The sequence below is a fragment of the Anarhichas minor genome, unplaced genomic scaffold, assembly GCF_050575085.1.
Source record: "Anarhichas minor isolate MPS153535 unplaced genomic scaffold, ASM5057508v1 ptg000018l, whole genome shotgun sequence".
NCBI classification, from domain to species: Eukaryota; Metazoa; Chordata; class Actinopteri; order Perciformes; family Anarhichadidae; genus Anarhichas; species Anarhichas minor.
In genome coordinates, this window is record NW_027466464.1 from 7,570,436 (window position 1) to 7,584,061 (window position 13,626).

General features: G+C 43.2%; 1 protein-coding gene and 1 non-coding gene across 3 annotated transcripts; one reads left to right on the top strand and one right to left on the bottom strand.

Moving 5' to 3' along the window:
- Positions 1–515: 515 nt before the first annotated feature.
- trnai-aau (transfer RNA isoleucine (anticodon AAU)) lies at positions 516–589 on the bottom strand. Its single transcript has one exon. It is a non-coding gene; the product is annotated as a tRNA-Ile (tRNA).
- An 82-nt stretch (positions 590–671) lies between these two features.
- On the top strand, positions 672–13,434 carry LOC142952939 (N-chimaerin-like). Of its 2 annotated transcripts, XM_076094972.1 has the most exons (15): positions 672–709; positions 958–1,062; positions 2,798–2,836; positions 2,947–3,002; positions 4,752–4,783; positions 4,915–5,028; positions 5,993–6,119; positions 6,318–6,479; positions 8,783–8,860; positions 9,594–9,678; positions 10,057–10,230; positions 11,080–11,157; positions 11,264–11,401; positions 11,519–11,624; positions 11,777–13,434. In XM_076094972.1, exons 2-15 carry the CDS (start codon positions 1,044–1,046, stop codon positions 11,946–11,948), a joined length of 1,380 nt encoding a protein of 459 aa, XP_075951087.1. In that variant the 5' UTR covers positions 672–709; positions 958–1,043; the 3' UTR covers positions 11,949–13,434. The 2 variants fall into 2 exon arrangements, with proteins under 2 accessions (XP_075951087.1, XP_075951088.1); XM_076094973.1 differs by lacking the exons at positions 672–709; positions 958–1,062; positions 2,798–2,836; ... (3 more) ...; positions 5,993–6,119; positions 6,318–6,479 and adding an exon at positions 7,294–8,647 and having other exon boundaries at positions 8,726–8,860.
- Positions 13,435–13,626: the final 192 nt, after the last annotated feature.

Here is a 13,626-nt window from a genome sequence, read left to right on the forward strand (position 1 = left end):
GGTACTTTACTCAAGTATTTCCCTGTCCTGCTTTACGCTTCTGCACTACTCCATTCCAGAGGGAAACATTTTACTTTTTACTCTGCTACATTTATTTTACAACCACCAGTTATTAAGTAGATTAAGATTTTACGTGCAAAACAATGACTTTATAGAATATTAAGCATTGTTGTAGATTAAACTACCCGACAGTGTATAATCCATCTACTATACCAACTGTAAGATGTTGCTTGCACGGCAACACATCAGCAATAACAATCAAATAATTGAATATATGAAAATATTGTTTTTGATTTGAGTGTTTTCACTTTTCATAGTTAAAGAATATGTTTCTAGTCTACATAAATTAGTCTACACTTAGTCAACATAAATCCAGGACCTTCACTTGTAAAGAGTGCTTATATGGAAATTGATGTTTTATAGGCAACAGAAAATATAAAATACTTTCTTATTCCTCACTTGTAATATTTATCTTCATTTTACCTTCATCTTGTGGAAATTTTAAAAAACTCAAGTGGCCAGTACGGGGATCGAACCCGCGACCTTGGCGTTATTAGCACCACGCTCTAACCAACTGAGCTAACCGGCCACGACCACTGCATAGAAGACGTTACACTTTATACGTCTTCTACATTTATTTCTTGAGCGAGGGTTAGACTGCTCACGTGACCCAGTAAAATGGCGACCACAATGCAGAATGGATTTGAATGTGAGTACGCCGTATTATTAGCTAACTGTTCGTAAATAAACCAGTGTTTAAATTCATATTGTTGCAAACCGTCGTCGGTGCCCTTTCATTGCATTACAACGCACGTGTTCGCCTTTGCGGTTTAGTGTAAAAAATACATCCGTTCGTTCCGTTTTATCATCGGTTCACCCACGTTACCTCATCGTTTATTGTGCGTCGTTACTCAGCTGTTTTCACTTTCAGCTCATTCTTTTTTTAAATATTTTCAGGATTTAAACTGAGTGGGTCCGTTTTGCTGGAAATTTTGGATCTGCTGGTTAATTGATCGTCATAATAATCAAATCACAGAATCAGGATGGCCCTAAATGTCTTTGGTAAGCAGCATCACACCTCACATGTTTCTATTTGTGCATGTATGTATGTGTTTTGTACCTTGTTTGTAATGTATTTAGCCTTAGGTCAAATTGGGATACCCCGCTATGTTTATAAGTCAATATTTTCAAGTACTGTACTAAAGTATCATTTTGAAGCACTTGTATACTTTAGTTCTTCAATTTTGTGGAACTTAAAACTTCTTTTCCACTAAATTTCTGAGGCAAATAAATAAATTCTTCCTCTGCTACATTTATGTCATAATTATATTTACTGGTTGCTTGACAGACTAAGGTTTTACAAACATACCATATGGTCATCTTAGAAAATATGATGCATGAATCTATCCGGCAGTGAATAAAGTAGTTAAATCAGCTTTACTATGACCTATTATAACATGAAAGTGCTGCTTACACTGCAATAATAATGAATTAGCCAACATATAATATAACATTATGAACTCTAACAGGGCTAGCAGTGAAATCAAGTATTACTACTTAAGTAAGTACTTAAAGTTGTGTGTATTTTACGTGGTGCACTGCCTAAAATGAGTCTTTATTTCCTGTGAAATGGGACTAAAGTATTGCTTTATATTTTACGCTTTTTGGTAAGCTTTCATGTTAAATCTTAATCTGTTGTTAAAACATTGCAGCGGTTGGAAAAAAAACGTGGTAGAGGGGGAAAAGTGTAATATTTGTCATTTAAATGTAGTCTCATACTGTAAAAATGGATACTCGACTAAATCACCAATGCATTACAATAGTCCTTGCAGCACTTGTGTAAAAAGATTACTTTGCAGACACTGAGTTGTCAGCAGGCGAGCTGTTTAGTCTTTGGTGTGTCTCACTGTGAGGTTGTGTTGCCTTGAGAAAGAGGGTGAGACACTTGCCCAGGGAGTTATTTTGAAGACAGGATACCGGGACGACAAGTATTGAATAGATAAGGCCGGCCGAGTGACCACAGAGTGAACATGGAGACAGGAAACAGGCTGTTAGTTTCACCCACGCAGACAACATGGAAGACTGAATCTGAAAAGATGCTGGCCAAACGACAGACTTAAGTTTTTAAGGAAAGAAACTCATGTTTTTACTATGGAAAAACCCTGTCACGATAAGGACACGATAGGACAGATAAACATCGCAGTGAGAGCTCATTTACAAGCCATCCTTTCTGCAATTTAAATGAATCTTTCACAGCTTTTTATGCGTCACAGAGTACATTTATTCACAAAGTCACTTAGACACAGTTTACGCTCGCTGAGGTTTTTGGTGGTTGGAAAAGAACTGCAGTCAGTGTGGTACCCCGAGGTAGTTGCACACAAACTAGATTAAATAAAGTAGTTTAAAGCCTTCTCTTCGCATGTCATGCCGTCAAACTGTTTAGTTAGCTTGTTTATTCCGCAATAGCATTAATAAAGCTGCTCAATTTCCTTTAGCAGTGTCAGTTTTAAGCTGTAAAAGAAATCCTGGGATTGCTTCAAAATGCCTGCACTCTTACCAAGCAACCACTTCTCATGCGTTAAACCAACGTTTGAGTATGTTTGGCTGAGTGGAATGTTGAGCTCCTTCAATTTAATGACAGAGTCATGATCTTATCTGGTCGATGGTTCATATCGAAATTGAGACGTCGAACAGGCAGATCAAATAATCGCAGCAGCGTGTTCTGTCCACTTGGGGGCGCTGGAGCAACAGAAATGACGAGTAGCTGTTTGAGAGCTTGTGCTTTTTCTGTCCTCAGATCACGATGAATACAGGCCACCGGTGTGGAAGTCTTACTGTAAGTAGTGAGGGAACATCTTGTGTGTTATTATCCGAATGTTTGACTTTTGTGTTTCTTGATAACGGTTTTGGCTTTTTGCTGATGATTTGCTGTGTCTTCTCCCACAGTGTACCAGCTCCAGCAGGAGGCGCCTCACCCACGCAGACTCACCTGCACCTGTGAGGTGAGAACACGCTTCCTCCTCCAGCCAGCCAGTGTTTAATTAGTCTGCCATGTCTCGCTTTAAACGCATTATTTAGTGGTAAGACTTTCTGGTATACGCTTCAATAACGTCACTTTTCTTGGAACCAGATTACAGAGGATGGAGGCTTGAAGTTGCCATTGTGGATGTGCTGTCACTTTGCATGCAATAGCAACAACCCCTTGTACCTTTTTCGGGGGGGTTAACACATGAAAATGCAGTTTAAATGAGGAGCAGGAGATTTGAGCACAGGCGCAGTACATTAACTGGGTATATCCCTGCACAGATGTTTCATTTGAAATGAAACCAAAGCACCCTAAGGTGCTCAGTTTGCTGTGCCATTAGCTTGTATCTTCACTTAGGCATGTTGTCTATTCTCCAACATCACGTTCAATTACCAACTGAAACAATAATGCTGTGGTTTAAGCCTCAAGCAAGCTGAACGTTTCACAGTGTGTCCTTGTGTGTCTGTTAGTGTGTGTGTGTGTTTCGTCTCCTCAGAGACAACTATCCGCTGACTCGGCTTGTAGCCGAGCTGATTGTTTTCGCTGTAGTTCACCAATCTATTGTCTTTTTATTCATGTTGGTAAAAGCACCTTTAGTGTTGTTATAATACTTGCTTCTGTAGCAGTGAGTCGAAACAAAAGTACAGCGGCTCTTCATTCCTGTTGTTCCTCTTTTTCTCAAAAGGAGAGAGCGCTATTAGTAATATTTAGTTCATGATAAGTACAGGCTCCGTCCTAGCTGAAGGTATCCACCTAAAACCATGCACCAGCACCTCAACCATGGGGGGGTATGTGTGTGCCACCAGCTGTGTGTGTGTGTGTGTGTGGGGGGGGGGGGGGGGGGGGGGACAGCGAGGTTCTGGGGGAATCCAATGTGGATTAGAGAATGGGGGGGATTGTGCGTCTGGTGTTTGTGTTAATCTGTAAAAGACAGTCCTGTTAGGGCATTGTGTGTGTGTGTGTGTGTGTGTGTGTGTGTGTGTGTGTGTGTGTGTGTGTGTGTGTGTGTGCGTAGATGCTAAATTAACAGCTGTTGGCTTTGATGCCCTGGTCAGGTAGTCGGAGCTGACCCACTTAAAGTCATCAGACAGACAGAGCAGAGGAGCCTCCCCCCCCCCCTGCTACTGGCAGCTCTGTGTGGTCTGCTGGGAGTTCAGCCATATGTGATTTAATGATGCACCAATAAGCACTTATCTAAGGCTGGTACTTTTTAATTTGTGGCAGGTCTTAAATGACTTAAATGAAGGGGAGACTGTCCTTTAGGCGGAGGACCTCTGGTTACATTATTATTATTATTATTATTATTATTATTATTATTATACAGCTTTACCAAAACACTAGCTAAAAACAAGGGCAGATACAGTCCATGTGCCCCTCATGTCAAATCCTCTCACAATAGATTGTTTTTATTGTGCACGTATTAGGCTAAAATTGTGCGTGTGCCTCTATATTTTATTGTGTCTGTCCCTTTCACTCTCTCTCACACACACACACACTTACATACATTACGTGCAATATTCTCTGCGCCCACACACTCACGAAGAGCGTGTGTGTGTGGTGGCATTTCACGCACTATACATATATTGTTGTTGTGAGGAATGTTGTGCTGTCCTACAGAGAAATATGACATTGTGATCACGCCATGTAAACATTTTAGCTGTACTTGTACCTTCTCACTGTTCCCTTTTAGTGTTTTACAGACTACATATTGTCCTTTTCCTTGCAGGGAGACAACCGACCTAAATACTATGGAAGAGAGTGAGTTGGCCTTCTCTTTATCAGTACATTACATGAGGCACATTCCCTCAATTCATCTCCACCTCCACATACGTAAAAACCTGTTTTGTGGAGGACATCTTGACTTATAATTTGCTTCTCTTCACGTCCAGGTACCATGGGATGATCTCAAGAGACGAGGCCGACCGGTTGCTGAGTCAGGCCGAAGGCAGCTACCTCATCCGAGAGAGTCAGAGGCAGCCGGGCACGTACACGCTGGCTCTGAGGTAATGTCTGTGTGGGTATGAATCCCCTTCGCTCTTAGCAGGAACTGTTGTTTGACGTTCATCTGCAACGTGTTTGTGCGACGACATGAGCATATCAGACCGTGTGTGTGTGTGTGTGTGTGTGTGAGGGTTTACAAGGCAGCAGTTTAAGCTGTAAGCTGCTCAGAGGTTGTTAGCTCTAAACTCACGTGGCTCCTCACACCTTTCCTCACGAGGAGAGGTCAAAGTGTCAGGGAGCGAGCGGGTCTTGCTCCGAGGCACTTCAGTTGTGCGGTTTAATGTTTGTTTAATGTTTTAAAGTGCCTCGATAACATGGAAGCGTATCAACAGTCAGTTTGACTTGAATGTCGGCTGTCGTTTTCTCAGAGTAGGTGTCACACTTTGAAATGGGTGCACGGCATGATTTGAATTTGGGTTTTGGGTCAGTTTGCTCTATTCATAGCCGCGTCATTCTTCCACCTGCACTCGGCTCCCCCCGTGGTTATAATTACCTTCCATAAATACCCCTTCATAATAAACTAGCGTCCCGCTCTGGGTCGGCACAGATGGAAAGGTTTGATTTTGGGTTAATGATGTAACGGTGCAGTTTTATCTCGCGGTGGTTTCATTGTGATCCGCTGAGGAGCAGATAATGGGTTGGCCCAGTTCAGTGTCTGTCTGTCATACAGTTTGTGCCATTTTCTGACTCTGTATTATCTCAGTAAACTGCTGCAGTAGTATGTGCATAAAGGGGCGAAACATGAGTAGAATCTGTCCATCAACGAGCCTATTCTCTCTTCTTTTGTTGTATTTTTGCTTTGAAGCTTCCTATATTTTTTTCTTTGAAACTAAAACCAGCCAGTGTTGTCACTTTGATCAGATCTGATATTAAAAATAAGCCTAACTAAGATTTCAAGCATCAATGTTACAACCCAGATGCCTAATTGACTTACAAGCCGAAGGTGTCCTCCTTCGTTCCATCCAGGTTTGGGAACCAGACGAGAAACTTCCGTCTCTACCACGACGGGAAGCACTTTGTTGGAGAGAAGAGGTTCGAGTCCATCCACGACCTGGTCACAGACGGCCTCATCACACTCTACATCGAGACAAAGGTGTGTGTCCCTCATCCTCTGTCCTCCTTAACAGCACAGTTAGACCCACTAATCAGAGCTGTAGTCAGTGAATGCTGATTATGGAGCCCATGTTTACCAGACCTTCAGCAATGAAACAATGTGGTTTCACAGGCAGGAACAATAATAAATGACACTGAAATGATATCCACCTGCGACTGTAACCGTCTCTTCTGTCAGGCGGCGGAGTACATCGCGAAGATGACCATAAACCCCATCTACGAACACGTCGGCTACACCACCCTGAACCAGGAGCCCACCCCGAAGAAACATCTGCCGCAAAGCCCCGAGGCCCCGGATGGACCCGCTCCGGCCAAAGACGGCCATAACGCTGAGGAGAGGGTGAGGACACACACACATGCATGAATGTTGTCATTATATCGTATTGAGTGTCATTCTGAGGAAGTATCTCCAGCTAAGGAGGGATATAGCGGAGCTTTTAGAGGCTGCATGATAATAAACCATTAATCACAGCATAACATCTATTAATATCTTCAAAACTCATCACTCTCTGCAAGAAATATGGAAATGGCAACTGTGTAGGAACTCAGGCCGAGAGCATCCTTCTAGAGTAGAGACATTAAGAATAAAAAAATGTGTGGAACACAGACGTTTAAATGACGCTGAGTCACTAGATCTCGCCTCCATAAATAAAGCTTACGTAAATATGGTTAGGAAAGTAGATGAATGTTAAGAATGTGAATGTTGCTGCATGTACAGTACTAGGATGGAAGGATTAGAGCTGAGGAACATGGTGAAGGAAAGAAGAGGAGGAGGTAGGAGGAGGATGGATGGATGCAGAGGAGAGATGGCCTCCAGCCAAAGGCTCTGCAGTAAAATGACATAACTGCAGTTAGCCTGCAGAAACCTGCTATCTCCCAAAAGTATTTATGAATGGAGTTTGTTGTTGGCTCATTAGTTTCCATTCAGCTGTGAGGTCATTTACGGGGGAACTTTTTTTTTTTCCAACAGATAGAGCTTTTCTTTAGAGTTTGAAAGCAGATGTTTGGAGATGTGAGGTTTACTGTGTGAACGCGGGAGATGCTCGCTCAGATGCTAATTGTCGGGCAACCTTTCATGTAAATGTTCAGCTCTGCAGCTGTGTGTGTTTGTGCAGGTGGGTGCATGAAAAAACCAGGCAGCAACGCAGTCCAGTTGAAAAAAACAAACGAAGAAGTGTGGGCAGTGTGTTTATCTGCTACACCAGTACTGAACCTCCGGAGGCCTTGTGTGACCTGCAGTGCATGACCACCTACACTGCACCTCATACATCACTGTCTGTGTGTGTGTGTGTGTGTGTGTGTGTGTGTGTGTGTGTGTGTGTACGTGCGTGCTTTCATAATTGGTTGGATTTGCAGACAAAGCAGTACGGCTGTGACATTGAGACCGGAGGTGGCGCTCTGTAGGGAAGACAAACACAGGAGGAACACTTATTTCACACGGCTTATTAAATGCTTATTAAATGCGGCTGTGATGGTCCCTGTGGGGGGGTAAAGACATGGTTATGGTTTTAATTTTGATAAGCTTGAGGGAGTATTTTGGTGCGAGGGAGAAGCCAGTAACCAAATGTGAATATCCAAGGCATGAACGAGTGAATGTTTCTAAGCTTATTCTTGATCTCCCTCTCCGTCTCTCTCTCTCTCCGGGACAATTCTGGTGGCAGAAATTGGTGACAAACAACAACAATCTCTGCATTCTGATTGGCTTATCCTCCTCTCAGTGTGACCTGTTAAATTCATCCATTACTGCGCCGTGGCTCGGCCCTCCCCCCTCCTCTCCTTTCTGTCTCCGCCTTTAACACCTCCCTCCTCCACTAGTGCTGCCTGGTGAGTGTGTGGAGGGAAAGAGGATTAACACACACACATGCGCACACACACACACACACACACTGAGCCATGTGGGCTGAATCGCTCACCTACAGGAGACTGAGAGACGGGAATGCACATTCTGCAGCATCGGTCCTGTTTGAAGGATTTTGGGAACGCATTTCGAGACTTATTGAATCATATTAAGAGAACTTTCTTTCACACTATTTCATTTTGGTGATTTTTTTGATTGGCTGGCTGGCCTTTTGTTTTTCTTTTTGTTATGAACTGGAATTGCACCGTGCAGCGGCATCAGTATGCAGAGCTAATCTGATTGGCTGGTCTTGGTCCTATGTTGGCTCCTCGGTTTGGGATGTTGTTGTCGGATGGAGCTTTAGATATGATTTGAGAGTCTAGCTCTGTCATTTTCTACTTATTTCTGTTTTTGGTCATTATTTTGGTCATTTTTAATAGTCTTTCGTATTTGGTTTCATATTCCTTGGCAGTGTGATTCTTACTATATCTATTAATTGGATTTAAACCTCCAGTGTGAGTTAAATTCACACCAAAATTACAAATCCCACAATGCCGAGCAGAGAGTCGTATGTCGTTAAAAGAGGTAAAAAGCAGTCGCGCAGGCGAGCCGAGAAGCAGACGGGTCAGAAGGGCTCTTTGTTTACCGCAGCGCTCAGTTTGAATGTCAGCGCCGGTTCGATTCCCTCCCTGCCGGACCCCAGCGCAGGCTCAGGGGCTCGTTTCAACCGGCCGCCGGCCCCCGCCAAGCCCACCTCTCCTGCTTCCACCTTCTGGCAACCAATCAGATCTTTTGCCCTTTCGCAGCTCACATCACTGGTGCGGCGGGCCACCCTGAGGGAGAGCGACTTGGCGCCCAAGTACGAGAAGGTCCACAACTTCAAGGTGAGCCTCTCCTTCTCCACCCAGTCCTGTGTGTGCGTGTGCGTGTGTGTGTGTGTGTGTCGAATGCTGCCAGAATTGCTGATTCAGCTCATAGGGTCTTATTCAAATTCACCTCAGAGAGCAAAGAACGCATTAGGATACACACACACACACACACACACACACACACACACACACACACACACACACACACACACAGTTCTGCATTTACATTTCAGGTTTGAAGCTTTTGTTTAGCGCTTCAGATTCCCAGATGTCCACATTACCAGTAGCCAATAGTGAGGAGCACAAAGGTCAGAACCACAATGTCCTGAGCTCAAGGGAAATATGGATGATGAACACACACACACACACACACGCACACAGCAGCACGATGTGATGTGATGGAGGTTATTAGCATTTCATTATATAGAGCTAATTTATGCAAAAAATAAGAAGATTAAAACTCAGCTTTCACTGTATTTTTCTAGAAACGCTCTTTCAGCACTCCTATTGTGTCTCCATGATTCTACCAGTGTCTATCGTATGATATTATCAGACTATTGATGGTATTCAGGTATTACTTGATCCAATCTGGGTCGCATTAATATTTGTTTTACCATGCTCTCAATATAAACCTACATTTTTTTTTTTTGTATTTATTATGTTGTCTGAACATTTCTGTTTTCACTTAAATACATACCTTTGCATTTTAACTAATATCATTTTGCTTTATCTCTGCCTCTCTAACCAGGTTCATACATTCAGAGGCCCCCACTGGTGTGAGTACTGCGCCAACTTCATGTGGGGTCTCATCGCTCAGGGAGTCAAGTGTGCAGGTAACACACACACACACACACGCACACAACCCCCAAAAAAGATTCAATATCTGCTCCTTTCTGCCTCCTCCACTGTGTTCGACATGTTGCGCCTCCTCTCTCTTAAACCGTGACTCAAAAACGGGACAGCGGGCTTAAAGTTAGTCACCGTTGCTGTTGACTCATCGGCTGTGTAGCGTGGCTTTTAAATGTTAAAAGATTCATTTTGGTGCCAAAGAATACACTGTCTGTGTGACGAACTGTGCCTCTGCAACGCCTCCGCTTAAATGCAACTTTCTAGTTATTACGATCAAAGTAAAACTACGTTTACGAGGCAGTCCTTTCTGTAAAGATGCTAGGGAGCTGATTCCCTTTTCATATTCGGTCTTTCTCTGCCAGACTGCGGGTTGAACGTCCATAAGCAGTGCTCCAAAGTGGTGCCGAACGACTGCCAGCCGGACCTGCGGCACGTCAAGAAGGTGTACAGCTGCGACCTGACCACGCTGGTGAAAGCCCACAACACCAAGAGGCCCATGGTGGTCGACATGTGCATACAGGAGATCGAGGCCAGAGGTGAGAGGATTCTGTCGTTTGCTGAGAGAGAGAGAGAGAGAGAGAGAGAGAGAGAGAGAGAGAGAGAGAGAGAGAGAGAGAGAGAGAGAGAGAGAGAGAGAGAGAGAGAGAGAGAGAGAGAGAGAGAGAGAGAGAGAGAGAGAGAGAGAGAGAGGCATGTGTACGCAAGATGTGTGACGGTGGTATTAAGATGTGCACGAGCAGAATAACTCCCACATATGAGAATGGGAGTGCTACAGTCTCTCCCCCCCCCCCCTCTCCTCCTCGTGGGATCTGAGAGGAGCCGCCAGGATTTTATTGACTACGATTCAAGACCTGAGTGAAACTAATACGTGAAATCAATGAAGACGCCTGAGTTCTAGTGATTGAACTTGACAGGAGCATGAGAGCAATTTACTTCTCATCCCCCACCGTCTGTGTGTTAGTCTCTCATCAATCTCCACTGCTGCCCTTCTCTCTTCGTTTATACCTCGTCTGTGTGTGTTTAACTCCTATTTCTGTCTCCTTCAGTTTCATTTGTTTAAAGCGGTTCTGTTGGCACATCAGGAGAGAAACTATTGTGACAAACTCATTGTTGTATAGCTGCAGAATAATCAACCCATTTTAAAAGTTGTGCTGCAAATGTTTATTTTCATTTTGAACTATTTTGCATATTGTTTCCTACATTAATCGAATAATCGTTTAGTTTAAACATGTAATAAAATAGTAAGAAATGCATGTCGGGTGTCTTTAGATGTTTATTTTTGACAAAGCAGCTGTCCAAAACCCAACGCTATTCAGTGAATTTTGTCATTTTCAATTGAAACAAATGAACGACGGCATCCCTTCAACTCTCGTTGTCCGTCCCAGGTCTGCAGTCGGAGGGTTTGTACAGGATATCTGGCTTCAGCGAGCTGATCGAAGACGTCAAGCTGGCCTTTGACAGAGGTGAGTGTGATGTTTCCTCTTACTGTTCTAAAGTCAGATATTCCGTCCGCTGACCGCAACCGTAACTCGTTGTTTTGGATCATTTGTTGGGACGACGTGTCCACAGATGGAGAGAAGGCGGACATTTCCTCAAACGCTTACGAGGACCTCAACATCATCGCCGGAGCCCTCAAGCTCTACTTCAGAGAGCTGCCTATTCCGCTCATCACATATGACGCCTACCCACGCTTCATAGAAACAGGAAGTAAGTCGTGTTTAGGTGTCCTGCATATGTTTCAAATCAGGAACAGATGTGTGTAAATTGAATATTGCCAGTTGTTTTGTTTACATTTTGTCGTATTTTGGTGGTTGTGTGTTGCAGAGATCGCAGACGCAGAGAAACGCCTGGAGTCTCTCCACGAGGCCTTAAAGCTGCTGCCGCCGGCTCACTGCGAGACGCTGCGATGCCTCATGGCTCACCTCAAGAGGTCCGAGCACGCGAGTCGTGGTTCTCACTTAATCACGTACTTTTAGTCGTGGCGGCGGAGTCGTTTAAGATCTCGCTTAATGACGGGGGTTTAATCACCCGATCCAGCTTTTCCGTCCTGTTCCACATATTTCCCTTCCTCTCTCATTCCAGAGTGACCGAGTACGAGAAGGAGAACCTCATGTCCAGCGAGAACCTGGGTATCGTCTTCGGCCCGACGCTGATGAGGGCCCCCGGGCTGGACGCCATGACGGCGCTCAACGACATCCGATACCAGAGACTCGTGGTGGAATCGCTCATTACCAACGAAGATGTGTTGTTCTGAGAGCAGGAGGGGAGGGAAAGGATTCTTCCAGGGAGGAGAGGAAGGACAGACTCATCAGGAAGTACTCCTGTGAAAAGATGGAAGAAAAAAGGTGACTTTTTTTACAAGAAAAATGAAAAAGAAACGCGTAACATACATGGAACTTGTGTCTCGCTAGAGAGGACGACAAGAGTTTTTGTGTGGAGTGGAAGGAGGGAACAATGAAGGAAGTGACTATTTTCAATGAAGGAAATGATTTTTAAAAAAGGGAGAAGAAGTAGATGGAAGCATGCAGTGTTTCCCTACATCGTGTGAAGTTAAATGAAGGAGTCTTACTCGATAGAAATAAACAAATATGATCTCTCTTGATGAGTTGGGAGAAAGGACAGATGCATAACATGTTCTCCATCGTTAGGAGAAACAAATTCAACTTTGTCGATGTCGGGGAAACACTGTGTGATCCATCTTTGTGTTGATATCGTTCTTAAATGGATGCCTTGACAGTTTGTTACTTTCTTCGCCACACTGATTTTAGGTGCGCTACCTTTAAGAACCTTGCGTTAGCATTGTTAACACAAAGCATTTTTAGTTGCTAACATATTAATAAGGACACCCTTTTTGTGTCATATTATAAGAGTTGTTTGAGACTTGTTGCTGTGTAATTACTTGACAACTGATGGGGCTGTACATTAAACGTTGTTTTTTTTCTTACTGTCCCTGAACCAAAGGTGAAATATTACACTTACATTGTGTGTCATGCGGCCCATTTAAAGGGAAGCTTTGGTACATTTCCCTCCTGATCTACAGCCTCTTCTTCTTCTCCATCGGGGCTTTAAAATCAATCACTTGAAACAGAAATATGTGAAACAGTGCTTTATGTTGTTTTGGCTTTGCTCTGGTTTGTCGTTTGTATAAAGCAGTATTGTCATTAAGCTGATTTTGAAATACTAATTAAAATTCTTCATCGCTCTCCTGGAGGCAATTCAAACAGATTGAAATATTTTTTTTCCCCGACTTTATTGGCCTGAGTGGGTTTTGAGATTATTTGAAATTTGATTGCCCCGAAACCCAAACTCATAATGTTAATTACTCTGTATCCGTGTTTGAAGACGGGGCTGTAATAGTGATTCCACTGACGTGTTTTGAAGGATGATACAACTGTGAAATAGTGAGAAATAATAGTGCTTAAGCATGAGTAAAGGCCAGTTTGGATTATTTGTATTGAACACTTTATTTCTAAATGAGATTACCTGCTCCAGTGCACTTCATTAGAGGTGTAACATTAGTCTTTTTTCTAACAAATCCAGAGTTTGGGTTTTTCATGTGATCTTTATTTTGACTGTTTATGTTACTAACTACCATCAACCTAAACCGATGAAAACATGCGAGCCTTCAGTGTTTGTTTTTTGGCATCATGAAATGTTGTTTTTTATTATTATTTACTGTCATTGCTGTAAAGTATTTTCTATCTGGTTTCTGCATGATGAAATTAAATTATTAAATACTCTCAGTTGCTGCATGTCTGATTTCTGGTTTATATGCACACACCAACAATTCATTAATAAATGAATACTCACTCACTGTACTCAGCATTTATTGATGTAAAGTGGCCAAGCCAGCTGTTTTAGTGAACTTTTTTTGCACAATAAGTCAGAACAGCCTGTGGAACCACTGAACTACGTTATATTGGGACAGTGCA